An 18,041-nucleotide genomic window follows, 5' to 3' on the forward strand; every position below is an offset into this window, starting at 1 on the left:
AGAATTGCATGATGCATCTTAATAGCTTATTTTGAAACAAATGAAATGGAAATATTTTTTATTCAATGTAACATCACTTTTATCTTTTATTTTTTAGAGATTTTTTCTTCACACTTCCATCTTCCAAAATAATAAAACCTATTGCAATACATGTATACCTCAAAGCAATAAAAATGTCACTTCGTTCAAAAGCTATTAAACTACACCCACACACATATGCACATACAGGCAGAATTTTTTATTTCCTGGGAATTTGGCATTTCCTTAGACTTTTTAGTGACTTTATTTTCTTTTACAGAGAGCAAAAAAATGCACTGCTCTTATGAACTGCGTATGTTATGCTGGAACTGGCAATCAAATCGTGCAGTTTGTCAAGGAAACAAGAGATCCCCAGAAGCATTCTGTCCCCAGAGGGGCAAAATGTAAAAAAATCAAATCCAAACCCATAACACTTGGGGCAGTCTGCTGCAGTCCAAAGGCATAAACTGTGCTCTTCAAATTGTCATGGAGGAGCAGTGAAAGAGCAAAAGAAATTCCATCAGAAATAAGGAAACTCTTCCTGTCCTTCAATTCAGCTAGCACACAATATTTGTCACAGTACTATTTTCAGTGCAGTGATGTATTATCCCTACAGTCAATTCCTAAATCCGTATTTGTTCTGCAGACTCTCTTCCATCAAAGATGAAAATCATACTATAACTATGCATGCTTTGATAGGCCTATAGAGGAATTTTGTACAGTATCTTAAGACTTTGTATTCAAATCAATATGAATTTGTAAACTTTATATTAGCCAATCTTTTAAAAATGTCCCTACAATTTTCTACATAATATGGCATAGAATTAGCCAACCACTAATTGTTTTGTATGTTTTTAGTCCTTCACATTGTTTTTTATCCTGGGACAATCTTTCTTTTCCTTTACGCATTTCTGGCATCTCTCTAAATCAGATCTAGTCCAGAAAGGTATGATTTTCAAATTATTACTATATCTTTAAGAATTTAGGTTAATTTAGATATGTATTTACATCATACAGCTTTGAAAAGCTTGCCTGCACCTGACTAATGCACATGGCTAGATTTTGAACCATGACAACTGCACAATGGAAAGTAAACCTCCAGAAGGAGTTTCACAGACATAATTCCAACTGCACAGCTTGAGACATCAGCTTCACTAGCACTCAATGTGATTCTTACTCATTTGTTGTTATATAGGAAGATCGTAAGGTGCACTTCAGCCCATTTCTAGTGTAATTAAAAGAACAAAAGGCAGAGTACTTGGCACAAAAAAAAAATGCTATAAATTTTGGAGAAGTTGTAGGACTGAAAATTAGGATTACATTTAGTCTGGTCATGTAAAAATAGTAAAATGGTTTACCTTCTTTTGTTTATATTTTTTTCCCACCTTAACTCTTGGAAATAAAAGCTGTGTGACACAACTAAACAAAAAAAAACCTCAGTCTTGAACATTGTATGAAGGAAAGTACTTCTGTGATTTCCCTGGCTGCTGCTGTGAAATGTTTTCTTTCTTTTCTGGATTAACTCCCTTTGTCAACCTTTGTCATACAAAGAAAATAAAAAAATAAAGCAGATGTTTCCAGTGGAAGTGTCTGTAGTTACACAGATTTCAAAACCCAAAGGCCAGAATCATTCTTAATTTCATTGTCTTCAGCAAAAAGCTAATTGGATTAATTGCTGTCAAACTCAGTCAGTATGAAGTACAAGTAACTTTATTTGTCTGTGTATGTTTGATGACGATGTAATCCTGATTGATTTTAAATGGTGACAACTAGTTCACTGAGATCTGATACTTAAGAGGGGTCAATAATTAGTAGCTCTTTCCACCTACATTTGTTATAGAGCCATTACAGGCATAAGAATTACCTTCTTTGCTTCTCCAACCCTCCAGACCTATAGAACTTAACACTGCTGTTTAAACATTTGGGAAAGAATATACAAGATTACATGAGAAAAACCTACCAGCTTGCTTCATTCATTTTGATGGAGGTGTGCAGTATTGGCCCTAGTGCAACATTAACAATGGTCAAAATATTTGATGATAGTTGTAATATATCCCGCAGCTGCCTAGAAGGTTTAAAAGCCCTATTTCATTCTTGAAGCAATCAATCCTATTGAACACACACAAATCCCAAGAGAAACAGCAAACATAAACCAACTGCTATAGACATACCAGATCTCCTCACGTTATAGCCACTGTGCATATGATGTTAAATACTTCCCAAGGGCTTACCCTGAACTTTGCTTTTCTCTCTAATGGAGAGGGTGTTCCCAACAGCTGCACAGCTGTTTTGTTACTAAGAAGGGTGAAGGAGGGATGAAGACTTTGAAATAAGTTTCATTTCATGTAAAGGTCTTAAATGTGTGGAGCAGTTTTAGGACCTTTAGGAGCAGTTCCCTTCAGTTCCTTTAGAACCTTTAGGAGCAGTTCCCTTAAGCTGTGGTGCATATGGTAAAGGAGATTTTGCTTCTTTGCCTTGTCACACTGACTCTTCTGCTGGTCAGCCCTTATTCTCTTGCCACAGCTTCCTTGGTTTTTCTATTTCCATCTCCTTATATCATACCGTATCGCTGAATGCTCCTTATTCTGCCTGTAGCCTCCCACTCCTTCCTGATTTACCTCCATACCCTCTGCTCCATTTCCTCTCTGACACAGATCTGCACTCACTCTCCTTTCACCCTGCTTTTCTTTAGCTTTCTATAACAGCACCCCTCCTTTTCAGGGGGACACTTATTGTAGTGTCATCATGTTATGGCATTTGTTCTTTTTTTCCAAGTATTAAACTAAGCAAGCTTCATTATTGCAGTATTATGCCCCAGAACTATTAAGAAGTTCTGTTTACAAGGGAGCTTTGAATGCAAACACATGGATATATTTCTTTTAACTATGGATTGAGGAAAATCATCTCTGTGAGAGATCCTACAGATCATCCAGTTCCAACCCCCTTGCCATGGGCAGGGACACCTTCCTCTAAATCAGGTTGCTCAAAACACCATCCAGCCTGGCCTTGAACACTTTCAGGGATGAGGCAGCCACAGCTTCTCTGGGCAACCTGTGCCAGTGCCTCAGCACCCCCACAGTGAAGAATTTTTTCCTAATGCCTAATCTAAATCTACTCTCTTTCAGTTTAGAACCACTACCCCTTGTCCTATCACTATGCTACCTCATAAGGAGTCCCTCCCCATCTTTCCTGTACGCCCCCTTTAAACACTGAAATTTCTTGTGTAACTGCTTGTGGAGCCACAACAGCATTTCTCAACATCTGAATTGCAACCAATGGGTTATCTTTCCCACTCCTTGAGCTGGGTCCAGTGCCTGGCAGAGAGGAGACTGCTCCCTTCTTATATGTGGCTTTTCATCAGACTCATGACACCTATCTATTTATTGCTGCTTCTTCTAAACTACTAATATCCCATACAACCTTTGTATTTATTACTGAACCAAAACTTAATTGTGCTGGGAAACACACTGTAGGCATTTTAAGCACTTTTTGAAACGGGTGCTCCAGCCTCTAAGATGAAGCAGCACTGTTGACAGGTAGCAAGGGGAAGCTTTTCCTCCTCAAGATCCATGACTTAAAATAGAAAACTCTCCATTTATTCACATTGCTGGGGTTCTACATCAGCACAGTGGATGCTGGAATTCATCTAAGGTGAATTATTTTGATGATGTTTTCCAGCCAATTGCAGGACTATAAGAATCTCCTTCAGAATATCTTTGCCTGAACCACTTGTGTTCTGCTAATTATTATTTATGCTTCAGGGATTTTGGGAGCATGACAATTATTTGGACTTAGTATTTCAAACAATACACTTATCAAATAGGAAAGTTGCAAAAGCTGAGCTTGTTGCTGAGGGTTTGTAACTTCAAACTTGTTTTACATTAATATTATATGTTACTTCAAATAGTCTCTTGTAACTAACTTCAGACTCCCTTTGCTGTGATACGAAGACCTCTTAAAACCACTTGGATAAGTTTTCTATTTGATATACAGCATGTTATCTGTATGTGTGTATGCTTATATGCACAAACACATATGTAATCGTTTGTTTAAAGAAGCATAAAGAAGCAAGGTTCATTTCCTTTGTGTTCAGAAGAAAGGTTTCTAAAGAACACCGGTATGTATTTTTCAATGTCAGGCAAAGATCCACATCGCATCAGCCAAAAGGATGATTCTCCTTCTGGAGGTGCCTGTCTTTCACCCAAGTACATAGGAGGAGTCCAGGCAATGAGTTTGAACTAGATGTCTGCCTTTTTGATTGCTAGCTTTACAGCCTCAGGGAGCCTCTGAGAGATACAGATAGATAATTGGTGTGGGATTTTTAGCCATGTATTAACCATGTATTAACCAAAGAGGATGCACTAATCCACAGGCATTTCCTCCAAGGCAGGAAACTTCCCCATAGGATTTTGGGATAGCTCTGACAAGCTAGGGGCATAAGCAAGTCAAAGTCTGCAGGGAGAGATCATTGTTTTGTTAAACAAATTGATATGCAAAAGAGGTATCTCAAGGGTTCATATGTTCCAATTTCGTTGCAGACCTGAAAAAGCTCTTTATTTGCAAAGATGTGTCCGCTTTTCCCAGCTGAATCATTCTGCTGAAAGAACATTTTATCAAAAGCTTCTCAAGCATTCGAATGAGCCCCTTTTAGGTTAGTGTAAACAAGCAGAATACCTCCGCTGTAAATTAATACACCTCCACTACATTCAATTAGTACCAACATGAATATGGCCTAAAGGATTTAGCATCTTATTATATGTACAACATATTTCTTCAAACTTCTTATGCAATAAGTTGATTAATTTTGCTATTGGCTTTAGTACTTCCTTATGAAAAGATGACAATACTTTGACATACCATTCTGCTAACACGTCATGAGAAGCTGAACATACATCACACGTACATTTCACATCACACATGCATTTTACACAAGCTGTGTAGCCATTTTGTCACAAATAGAGGTATAATATATCTGAGATGAAGAACTTCCTTTATAAAAAACTATGGACAAGGGCCATGTTTTCATTATCATGTTTCCATTATGTAGTGGCAAGAGTTGGAATATGTTTCCCTTGCAAGCACTATGGCCCAGTGTCCCCAGCTTGACACTGCCAATAGAAATGAGCTCTAAAATAGCTAGTGAAACCACAGCGCTACTTGTTAAAATCTCTCTGGAGCAATGATTCTCCCATAAAATGTGTTTAAAAGCAAAAATTATTTCAGCACATGTACTAGCTTATATCCTCAAGTAGTATCTTTCAAAAGCCTAATTTAAAATTAATAATGTAAATTCTCTCATATGGATTCCATGATGACATGTGAAGCACTCTTCAGTTTCTTTGGAAATAAATCTTTTCAAAGGCAAAACAAAACTGTAAATCAAATTCTTCATTGCCATGCAAACATCCCAATCATTTCCACATTGGTTTTTTACTGCTCTGTTTTTTCTCCACCAGACCTGACCTCTATGTGGTATTGTGGGGAAAGATTATCAGGTTTTCAAATTGTCAAAAGATTATTGTGAGGCAGAAGTTCTCCCACTCTTACAAATTATCAATGTGCTGATGCTGTTTTGGCAGGACAGCTTGTAGAAAACTGTGGAGTTCAGAGAAGCTTCCAAATGCAGTCCTTCAAGAGAAGAGATTTTTAGAAAAGTCTTAACTTATTTACTACATAGTTATTATTAATTTTTCCCTATTGATAGCATCTGTTTGCTACTAGACACTACCTTTGCAAACATAACAGACATTCCTAACAGGAGCTGTTTATTTCTCTCATACAATAAGCCACACTCCGAAGAGACAACAAACAAGCAGTCATTAAAAATATATATATAAATTTCTAATAAAATATATTTTTAAATCGACTTTTATTTGGTTTAATTGACATTCATAATGTGCAAGATGCTTTCTCCCATTTTCATTGAACATGGTTATTCATCCTATGAATTCCTATGTAACAATGCAGCATTCAGCTCACACATTACCATGTTGCACATTTCACTGCCCAATGCATTCATTCCCTTGTATGTATATTAGCCCATTTAATATACCAATACATTACTTTACATAGTTATACAACCTTTGGATAAATGGTATAAGTAAGTAATGAACAGCACCAGCTAGCACTGCCCATAAGAGCAACTCACAGCTACTCCCATGACATTTCTCAACTCTCCTTTTAATTTACTTCAGGGTTTTCTGGCTGTACCAGCTTACATATATAAATACCACTTAAACATCCAGTAAAATATTTAACCATGTAACTAAGGAACTAATGCAGCTTAGTGTAAATGACATGGTCCAGAACCACCACCCTTAAGTATCACAGTTACGGGTGTCCCAAAGCAGCATATTCTTTGAAAAGCAGAAACTTAGAGATTCATATTTAATAGTTATATGTGGGTTTATTGTACCAGCTAGATTAGGCCCTTCCTTTTTCAGAAATACCATCTATGACTATTAGACTTCTCCATCAGAGACAGGAATGTGGGTTCTAAGAGTCTCTGAGTATTGCAGATTTTCATGGGTGAATCATTTGGGTTTGGGGCCACCTACTTCTCCAGGTCTTGGCATCTGAGATCAGACGGCTTGGAGTTGCTAGTTATTCTGTAATATGATTTTAAGAAGAGAGATGACCTCTATCTTCATCAGTGACATAATCTTAATTTAACCCTCACTCTGCAGCAAGCAGAGATATCAATCACTTGCAAGCAAGGGGACCTGGAAACACAAAGATGAAAATACAAAAACATTCTATTTCACGAATCAGAATAAAAATCACCTTCAGCTGGCGATACAGTCTTCTGAGCCAGCCCTGGGCTTCTCAGAAGAGAAGAAAAAATTCTATTATACTACTCTGAAGCTGAAGCCAGTCAAAAGCTTTCTCGCTCCTGCAACATTAGAGGAATAAGCACAGTTTGGACAAGGAGATGGAATGAAAAGCCCTTGATTCCACCAGTACTTGGCTTTGTTGCTCCAGATACCAGCAATGGAAAAAGGGAAGAGAGATGGCACCTATCGTTTGTCTCAGCAGTACCTATCCTCTCTTAGTTTCCGGGGTTTTGCTGCCTCCAGCATTTTGCCGCCTCCAGCATTTTGCCACAAGCAGACCTGTTCCTAGAGTCTACTCTTAGATGCTGCCTACACTACTAAATAAAATGAGAAAAGTAGCACAGCCTACTTGTGAGACTACCCATATGTCTAAAATCACAGCTTTCCCAAAATAAGGTTGCCTTGTCCATCCTGTGCATTTAGAAGAGTCTCTGGAACATGTTTGGGGCTTCCCACATCCAAACTGTGCGTGGTTACTGGGTGGGAATGTCCCACTCGATACAAGCCAAAACCCTGCCATGAAGAATTGGAGAAACACCACCGCAGTGGAAAATGTTTTAGCAAAAAACAGGTGTTAGACACTTTGAGATGTCATTTAGTGAGGAAATCCCTGCCCTACAAGACTTAAAATTCAAATGTTGTATGGAAATCTGAGATGAGATGGAGCAGAGGAAAGAGTGCAATGACATCCAGGGAAGCATAGAGCTGTGCCTGGTTGCTGAGAATCAGGTTAGCAGATCTTGCTTTGAGACTTCTCTTGAGCTTGGGAACAGCTCAGATATTTGGAGAGCGCTGCTGTTTTAGGTGTAGTCTCCTATGGGTAGACCGATGGGGAAAAAATGGAGCAACGCAAGAGGAAGATGCTAAGGATCCCAAACCCTTGTTCACCTTTTCCCCAGTGCCCTGGTGGTATGAAGTACAGCACTGAAGCTTCCCACCAGCTCTTCCACCGCAGCTGGAGGGAGCCACTTTGGCACTGTGCCACAGGTTAGGAGCTTGTAGGAAGAGCTCCTACCCTGTGATTTCTCCCATCAGTGAACTTAAACCATTTGATACCTCCGTCTGATGACTGATCATAAGACTTTGGCAAAGAGTAGCAAAAGGAGCATCTGTATCTCCATTAGCTAGAGGAGGCAAAGAGTTCACCTATCTACTCAGCCTATTCAGGGGCTGGTCTGGCTCGTAAACTCAGAAATGAAAATCATCATAGAGAGATGGATCAGCAGACAGTTTTCCCACAGGAAAAGAAGTCATTAGAGAAATAGCCAGTGAGCCAGACGGGAGAAGTCCTTAGGGTAAAGAACACTGCAGTGAATTAACACAGCTAGACACATGCTGTAACCATGTTAAATCTACCTAGGAACTGATTTACAGCCTTTCCATAAACTATGACAGGGGGGCAAACAAACAATACCAAACTGGTCTCTTCCCAGAGCCTTAGAAGAAACTCCTGCTCCAGGAAAGGGGCATGTAATGAACAAACTTCACTATGCAACTTAGTAATATCGGGTGAGAGGCACTAATTACATGTATTTTGATGATAAAGACTAATTTTTGCTCTGCTGCTTTTGCATGAAACAGGAGGGGGGGAAAAAGCTGGTTCAGGGTAACAGATGCCCTTACTTTGCAGTTTCTGCTCTTTTATGTTTGATGGATCTACTGCCAGCTGGGGAAGAGTTCATCCATGCTGTCCAAATGCAGCTTATCAGCTCTGTGTCTTTGTGGAAGCCTTGTGCTGAGTGCATGACATCTCTGGATGCCTGCAGAGTCATCCTATCTCTAAGCTAAGATTAGAATTTCAAACAAAACTTATTACAAAGCAAGATTTTCTGAAAGGGCTGGACATAGCTATAATGTGGAAATTTCAGATTCATGTCTAAGCATGTTATTTAAGCCTTTTTTAGATAAACGTAATTGCAAAGTTATATTTACCATAATATCAGTAGCTCTTGTGGGTGGAGGGAAACAGCAGGAATGGAGACACATGACGGGCCATAACAAAACTGGACCCAAACCCACCATCAATTCTGATCATTTTTTGCCTGAAAAGGCTGTATTCACAGCACTCAGACACTGTGTTCCTTACAAAATGGATTAGGAGACATTTTGGGAGATTTCCCCAGCTATTACTTAAATCTTAGACTTAAATGTGCATGTGGCAAACAAGCAAGTATTTAAGAGGGCAAAGGGGAACATTTTTAGTAGCTGTCACTCTGCAGAGCATATTCATTCACTATAACTTGGGGAAGCTGATGCTGTGCTCAAAATCGTGTTTCATAATGTTTAACAAGGAAAAGGAAATAGTTCTGGTGCTTCTGATCTACACATCCCAGTGGTCCTGGCCCAGCACGCTTCCTCACAGATAATCTCAGGTGTAAGAGAGGAGGAAGGCATCCCCTCTTGTAAGGGGGAAGCTCCTTCAGTACTGAGCAGGCAGAGATGGAAAGATGGGATTTTATGAGCACTTTGTGTCAGAAGCAAAACAATACAATTCAAGGATTTTATGAAAAAGGATGGGGTTTCCATGCAGTTCCCAGACAGTTCTTTATCTTTGGAGAATCCTCTAGCAGCCATACTAGGGGACCTCCATCTTGTTTCTAGCCCTAGCATGGAACAAATACTTCATAGGAGCTAAAAGGGAGAAAGGAGGAGGAAAAGGATAAGTAAAAGGAATAAAGGAGAAGGAAATGGATTTTTTTTTTTTCCATGTGAATTAAATAAGTTATTTCCAACTTTTGGAGACGCACTTTTGGAGGCTGTATCAAACAAATGAGTAAGCTCCCCAGAACTAATCTCTGCCACCCCATCTGTAGCAGGGTGAAGTCACACGTTCTCCAAGCCCAGCCCATGAAGTGCCATACCTTGCAGCAACAATGCTGATCCTGCAGATACCCACCCAAGTGACTATGTATGTGTACTCTGAGTCTGGTTAGCATCCAAAGATAAAGGTAATTATATCCCGCTTTTTCAGACTGGAGCTGGTCATCTGCTTAAAGTTAATTTCATACACAAATGCTTAGCTAATTGCCTGATGTGACTGGGGCTTTAAGCCTGTCTCTTTCCTGACTACTGGACATCTGGGATTAGAAAAGGATAGTGCTAGAAAAGTTTCCAAGAATCACTCATCTATTTAAAGTTGAGCACGTGCATGTGTTCAACAGGGTGGATATCTTCAAGCTGAGGATTACACTGCCTGTCAAACACGCCTTCTCAATTTTTCCAAGCCTGAACACACTTAAAACCTTCCTGATTGCAGCAGGCCTGTCAAGCATTTTTTTTTCTCTAGTTTACAGAGAGAAGCATTTTGTTCTGTGTAAGTTTTATCCCATATAGGTCATTTGCTTGAGTCATACAGAGAAAAGTTAAGAAACTTCCCCACTGTACACACACACACATTCCCTGGACATGGGGGAGTTAATCTGACACAATGAAATCTCTGCACTTTGCTTCATTAAAATCTAAATTTAGATCTTTTCATAAAGTTGATGTACTGTTTATTCTTCCTGCTACAAACCCTAAGACTTTGGAAAAAAAAGCTGCAATTTCCAAGAATGCAAGTTTCCATTAAACACAAGAGCCAAAACTGTCAACCCCGACCTGTGGGAAAAAGAATGAACTTTGATTTCACTGTTTGGTTTCTGCCATTAGGCATAATTTCTCCTATATCTATCCCATGTACAAATACTCATACAGCCCGTTTCACCAGCTGAACATTATAAGGGGGCTGTGACCCTGTGCCCAGTGAGAGTCGTGAACCATGAAAAGGAATACTTCTTTCTTTTCTTGCAGAAACAGGTAATTAAGTCAAAAGCAGCAAAGGCCGTGAGATTCTGGCTTTGGTCCTCCGAACTCTTACGCACAAGCTTCGCTTTCTGCATGCAAACTGCCTCAGCCAGATTCGAGATAAGATAAAGTTACAAAGGCACAACTCCGGGATTAGCAGAGGAAGCGAGGACCGTGTCAGGCAGCAGCCAGGGGCTGGCTTTGCTTGCCCGGACGGAGCCAGCTCCGCATCGGAAAGGCTCAAACCCACTGCGTAAGCACCTCACCCCTCTGCTACGCCTGCTGGACCCAGCCTGAGCCGCCCCATCGTCCCATCCGCCGCAGGTCGGGCGCACGGGAAGGAAGAGCGAGCGACCGTGCGTGATGCCTACGCCCCGCAAGCTCAGACTCAACCACGCACGGCATCCCTCCTCTGCCGCCCCCTGCGCCCGCTCCGCTCCGCTCCGCTCCGCCCCTCCCGGCCTGCCCTGTCCTGCCCCGCCGCGCTGCGGTACGCGGCTGTCGGGTGGGGGCTGGCGACTGGGAGGGGCTCTATTGAGCTCCGTGCCGGGGAGGGGGGGACCCAGCGAAGCGGCGGGGGTTCAGGCAGCCCCTGCCCTCCCCTGACGTCCCGCGGTGGGACGGGCCAGCCGGCGGGGAGCCGCGCTTTCCGTAGGTTTGTTCTGTCACCCGCCTGGGGGCTTAGTTTGGGAATAAAGGGGAGGGTTTTCCCGCCTTAGCCCGGAAAAGGACGGAGAGCTGCGAAGGGACAGTGCGTCCGCCTGCTCCGTGGAGTCCCGCTCCCTGCCTCCCGCACTGCCAGCTCAGCTCCTGCTTGTGATGCTTTCGGGGGACGGCACGGGGGCTTTTGGCAGGGCTGCGCTGCGAGGCCGTAGCCGTCAGAAATGAGTCTTCACGGTCTCTTCACAGACTAGCTTTGGTTCAAACCAGGGAATTCTGATTCTTCAGGTCCTGAAGGATGCGAGTAACTTAGTGCCCTGTGTTGAGGTACTCACCTGGGTGCTGCTGTCGCCTGGAGAAACAGCCTGAGAAACTGACCTGTTGTACGTCGTGTTACTTTATGCCAAGTTTGTAAGACTGCTCTGCAGCCTCCCTTCCTGCAAGGAGTGTCAAGAGAGCATATTTTGTTTCTGCTACCAGCAATTTCCAATTACTCATATAAAAATGATGATCTGAAAGAGGGAGTGCACTGTAGAATAAGTAGTCATGCAGTGACATTCAATGTTGTGGCTATTGGTAGGGGGCATCTCATCAGGGCTTCTTCCTGTAGTGCACAAATCTAACCAGGTTCTCTTTTCGCAGGGTAGAGTGAGCCCTGCAGAGATGCGCTAGAGGGACCACCCCCCATTTTGCATCTAGCTGAGTGGACTATGGTGGCAGGAAGATGTTGGCTCGGAAGAGTATCATCCCTGAAGAGTATGTGTTGGCACGGATCGCTGCCGAGAACCTGCGCAAGCCACGCATCCGAGACCGGCCACGCAAAGCCCGCTTCATCGCCAAGAACGGGGCATGCAACCTGGCACACAAGAACATCCGTGAGCAGGGGCGATTCCTGCAAGACATTTTCACCACCTTGGTGGACCTGAAGTGGCGTCACACGCTTGTCATCTTCACAATGTCCTTCCTGTGCAGCTGGCTGCTCTTTGCCATGATGTGGTGGCTGGTGGCTTTTGCCCACGGCGACATGGACCCAAGCACAGAAAGCACTACGAACAGCACAAAGTGGACACCATGTGTGACGTGTGTGAGGTAAAATATGGTCGGTGGGATGAAGAAAGGGGGTGGAACAGAGCTGCCTGCTGTCCTAATGATGCTAAAATGCAGCTTTTGGTTTACATAAACCACTGTGTTTGGTTGAGACAGTTGAAAAGTGCAGTGTTTTCCTCTAGATTACATAAATTCATCAAGCCTTCTGGGCTTGGAAAATACTGTACTGTAGATTTCTTTGATTCCTTACAGGATCTGAAACAAAGGGAGACCTGCTGCTTTTCATGTGTCTCCACACTCTGTGGGTAACATACCTTGCCTGTCGAGATAAGAGCCTGCTACAAGAGTGGGTATGTGTTGTATGTATTGTAACCTTGTCTACGGCAGCGGGAGCATCCCCAGTGTGGTGCGAGCCACTTGCCATGCCATTGAAAGGTGGCCACCCCAGGAGCGGTGTCTGAGAAGTTAGGATATCAGCCGTGGATGTCAGGCAGGGCTAGCAAGAAAAGCACTGCTTAAGGCACAACTAGTCTTTCAAGGTGACTTTCATGAGACAGATAAATATGTGGTGCTTCAAAATACCTTGATGAAGCCATAGGCCGGTAGTTTGACAGAGGAACAGTTTCCACAGTGCGCATGATGTGACAGACATGAAAGCTTAAGGGAATAGTAGACTGAATGTCACCTGTTAAAGTGTTTTATTCCCCTTGCCCAAGGCCATGACAGTTTTCAAGGCACTGATAAACTGACACATCCACGCACAGAAGAGAGTGTAAATGGGAGGTGGGGTAAGCAGTAAGATCGCTTTGTCATCTCATCAGCAAAATCTCTTTTTATAGCACTAGGTTTTTCAGCAGAAAAATCCTGATTTGGTACCACCAGACTGTCCCAGATCAGCTGCCTTTATGCATTAAAGTGCTGTGAGGGACTGGGGGGTCTACAGGGTCTGCTGAGATATCAGGGTGTCCACTTCCCTTTTCTCTTTCCTCCTGCGCTCAGTTTTAAGGCACCTCTCCAAGTTTGAAGGGATATCGTATCTGGCTCATGAGGGAGCGGAGGTTTCATTCTTCTTTGATTTTGACATTTTTTGCTAAACTGGGATTTTCCAAGCCAAAGGAAGTGGGGATTTTTCCAAGCTAACTTTCATTAGGTTGGGATGGAGGGGGTGCTGGCTTATTTCTTTTTCAATTACTGTCCGCAATGGAATGAGACTTCATCACCCAGCTTGCGCCCACTGGGGTGTTACCCCTGGCATTTCTGGGATTTGTGGAAACCCCACCAGCTCTTCAGGGTAAGGCAGGAGGATATCCCTCTGCTTGCTTGGTGGCCCCCTCAGCTTGGCCATCTCATGGGACTCCCCGCAGCACTTCTGGGCCACCCTGCAGAGTCTGAGCTGGTTGCTTGGGCTTTGTGCCACTGGGAAAAGGAGGACCATGGCTACAGATCTGAGACTTGCACCCTCCCCATAGCTGTGGCAGCCCTATGCTGGAAGATGGGAAAAAGCAGAGCAGATGAATCCGTGTAACTTTCTGGTTTAGCCCATGACAAAAGAACACACATCACTCCCTCATGCAAATGCTTGGGGTGGTTCAGGTAACATCTGCTCAAATACCCAAGCCCAAGCCATGGAAAATCTTTTCCCTTCATAATGAAATATTTCATCTCGTTAAATCTGGCTCCCGCTTGAGACAGAGCAATAGAATAGCAACGTGATGGTTAACATTTTGAAGAATGGTGAGTTGTTGGATGTAAACTATATTTCATATTGCAATGATATGTATGCCAAAATAGAGGCAAATATTTTTTAACGTACTTTCCTGATATTTAAGCCCATGGATATTTCAGGAGAGCTTTCTTGGGTCAGTGCCATTACAGACTTACAGGAAACCTGCCTTTGGAAATTTTAACCAGTGCCTAGACCATGCACAGCACTTTAATTTTTCAAAGAACTGGAGAAACGCCTAAGTCTCACAGCTCTTAGCCACACAAAGCAAACATTCTACAAAGAGGAAACCTTTTACACAGGTCTAAAGGGAAAGACCGGGCTATAGCATGACTTGGAGTTTCTGGCTCCCTCTTCACATGGTGAAGATGCTGTATAAACTTGCTGGTTCCATTACTTCCACTGTAAAAGATGGATTCTCTCTTTTAATTTTTTTTTTTAAGAAGCAGTATTTTTAAGGGCAATCAGAATATTTACTTCACAAAGCTTTAAGTTGAATTAAGCTGAATTAAGTTTAAACCAGAAGCTCCATTCTCCATGTAACTAAATAATTCATAAACATAAGAAGTCCTTCCATGGATTCTATTAATTAACTCCTTCATTCCTGATTTCTTCAGCGTGAAATGCTAAAAGAAACCCCTCAATACAAGGGAATCTCTAAAACTACAAGAAATCAAAAAGGGAAAAAAGAAAGACAAAGATCTTTCAAAGATATCTCTATTGGATTTCTGAAAGATGGACTTTCTCATTCTACTGAAAATTATCCCTAATACTGCCTAAGTTATTTCAATGTCTACTTGTGACCTCAGGTTCAATGAAAATATGGCTAGGAACAAAAAGAAAAAAATATTTGAATGCAGATTAATTTAAAAGTAAATGAAACCAAATGAATAGTTTAGATCCATATTCCCGAGGAAGATATATTTCCCATAGGTAAAACTGTGCTGAGCATGGCAATGCTTCAAATGTTGGTGTATAGCACTGTGTAAAAAGGACGACTATGACACTAGTTCATATGAGACCCAATGTGCTGCACATCTACTGAATAAACCCCAAGGTACTGGTTTTAGACACAAGAGACTTTTGTGAAGGACATATCTGATTATAAAAGGAAACTAAAGACCCTGGTATATACAGCAGATAGGCCATCGTGGACTACTATAAATAATGTATTGTGGAAAACTTGTGGAGAGCATCCTCTGATGTCCAGCACTATAGCGTGTTAGGGACATTTAAGTTAAACCACACTTCTACAACCCATTTCTGTACTGAAATTTTCCAGCTAGTCTTGCCACAGCAGTGAGCTGAACCGAAACCCTGGGTCACAGCATTGTCCACCTGCTGGGATGTGCAGAAGGGACCATGGAAGCCACTGATCTCTCTCGGCAGCCAGATCTTAAGGGCTCAGTGGCAAGGCGAGCAAGGGTTTGGGAAGTGTCATAAGTCTGGGAGTGTCCCCTTTCCCTCCAGGAAACCCTGCTAAGGGGGGTTGCGATCAGGTAGTATGAGTGAAATGCTGCAGTTTTCCCCGTTTCCTTTTGCTGCATAGGCTGGTGGAAGAATTCCACTCTGCTGGCCAACTGCTCACTATTGCCAAAACCACCACTCTCCACCAAGAGCTTCATGGGCTGGGAAGGTGGAAAGTTCAGGTGTTACAGCACTGTCGACTAACACAGTGGTCACATGTGTTCCTGAAGAGGATCTAGTGATCTGCTCAAGATCACCTAGTTTGCAGATTGTCTTTTAGGAGCTCAGGCTCCGAGGTGTTCTTTGTCACCATCAAATTCTGCATCGATCATACAAAAAGAGAGTCACCGAGCATGCAATGCTTTTTCTGGTGTTAACAGAAGGCATAAATGTGCCAGGACTCTACAAAGAAATCCTTAAGTTTGCTTCTAGAAGGTATATGCTAATAGCTTCTTGGTTTGTGTTCGATATCCTTAGCATTAACTTTGTCTTCTTCTCCAGGTCTTTCACGTCTGCTTTCCTTTTCTCCATTGAAGTTCAGGTGACCATTGGTTTTGGGGGCAGAATGATGACAGAGGAATGTCCCTTGGCCATCACAGTCTTGATCCTGCAGAACATTGTGGGTCTGATCATCAATGCTGTCATGCTGGGCTGCATATTCATGAAAACCGCACAAGCTCACAGGCGGGCTGAGACCTTGATTTTCAGTCGTCAGGCAGTCATTGCAGTTCGAAATGGCAAACTTTGCTTCATGTTTCGAGTGGGAGACCTGAGGAAAAGCATGATCATTAGTGCTTCAGTGAGAATCCAGGTTGTGAGGAAGACTACTACCCCTGAAGGAGAAGTCATACCCATTCACCAAGTAGATATCCCTGTGGATAACCCCATTGAAAGTAATAATATATTCCTCGTGGCTCCCTTAATCATTTGTCATGTTATAGATAAGCGGAGTCCTCTTTACGATATCTCTGCTGCTGACCTAGCACTCCAGGACCTGGAGCTCATCGTGATACTTGAGGGCGTCGTAGAAACAACTGGCATCACAACGCAGGCAAGAACCTCCTACATAGCAGAGGAGATCCTGTGGGGTCACCGCTTTGTGCCCATTGTCACTGAAGAGGAAGGCGTGTACTCAGTCGACTACTCCAAGTTTGGCAACACTGTCAAAGTGGCAGCACCACGCTGCAGCGCTCGAGAGCTCGATGAGAAGCCGTCCATTCTCATCCAGACACTGCAGAAGAGCGAGCTGTCCCACCAAAACTCCCTGCGGAAACGCAACTCCATGAGGAGGAACAACTCCATTCGGAGGAGCAACTCCATGCGGAGAACCAATCCCTCCCTCATCGTGCCCAAAGTGCAGTTTATCACACCCGAGGGGAGCCAGAGTGCCTCAGAAACGTGATACACAGCTTTGTGAGAGGTTGGTGGGCTTTGGAAGGAGGAGGCACCTGTGGTGTTTTGTTTAAATTTCCTTTTACTTCAGAAAATGAGACCACAGTGCAGAAAAGAACTGTGCAAGAAATATTTATTCTGTTCCTTACTGAAAGCACCACCTAAAGGCATTAGGAAACACTTTAGCACTTACTGTATGAATTAATAAAAAATGGCACGTACACTAAAGAAAACACTGTTCACTCATGTAATATAATGTGTATTTATACTTGGTTTAATGGCATGCTAACTTTTTTAATTGCATTCTTTCTGTCAAGGGTCTCTTCCTTATCTTGTTCTGCTGACTGTCACAAAATAGGCTTTTTTTCCTGTGTAAGTGGGTTACCCACCTGCAGGCAGAAGTGAGTGCTTTTTCAAAACAGCTGCATACAACAGCTCCCACAGATTTTATGTGGGTTACTTGGGTATTGATCTTTTGGGGGTGATTTCCTTGTTCTTTTGAAAGGAGTAGCTAAATTCCTCCATGATGTCACTGGAGAAGAGACAGTATCTTATAGTCAGTTTTCCAGAACTTTTTGTTTCCATTGGTTTATTGCAAAGGTGTTGTGAGAGCAAATTCAGGTCAGCTGAAGTGACCTGACCATCCTGCAGGAAAACGGGTGCCACTCCTGGCAGCACGGGCAGAAAAAACAGTGGAACGGCATGGCCTCTTGTAGGGCACTGCTCTTCTCAGGGTGAGATGCTCCAGTGCAGGACAGCATGCATCTGTAATGTAGCTGTGGCCCAATCTGAGAAACCCAGGTTCTCCCAGCTGCCAGCTGAGCATCCATTGCACTGAAATTACGCAAGTTGGAAAAAGCACACACCTCTTCAACATCCTCTTCGTATCAGTGGAAGACCAAATCCTGTCCTGTTTTCTCTTACAGATTCATACACTGCAGACAAGCGTACTTCCTTCACTTACAGTATTTTTTGTAGGACTAAGTCTGCTTCAGCAGGTTACTTTTGGCCAGTGAGAATTCATGAATGAGAATGAGAGGGAACCATGCCAATCATATTTAAGATAGCATTTTCAAAACCATGTGAATAATTTTCAGGGAGACTTGGGTGCTACTGCT

At 42.6% G+C, this 18,041-nt stretch overlaps 1 protein-coding gene across 1 annotated transcript; it reads left to right on the forward strand.

The window, feature by feature from the left end:
• Positions 1–12,018: 12,018 nt before the first annotated feature.
• Positions 12,019–16,933, forward strand: KCNJ8 (potassium inwardly rectifying channel subfamily J member 8; the record flags this gene model as incomplete). Its single annotated transcript, XM_080626275.1, has 2 exons — positions 12,019–12,383; positions 16,033–16,933. 2 exons carry the CDS (start codon positions 12,019–12,021, stop codon positions 16,931–16,933), a joined length of 1,266 nt encoding a protein of 421 aa, XP_080482401.1.
• Between the last annotated feature and the right edge of the window lie 1,108 nt (positions 16,934–18,041).

The sequence above is a fragment of the Psittacula echo genome (genome assembly GCF_963264785.1).
Source record: "Psittacula echo genome assembly, chromosome: 1".
NCBI classification, from domain to species: Eukaryota; Metazoa; Chordata; class Aves; order Psittaciformes; family Psittacidae; genus Psittacula; species Psittacula echo.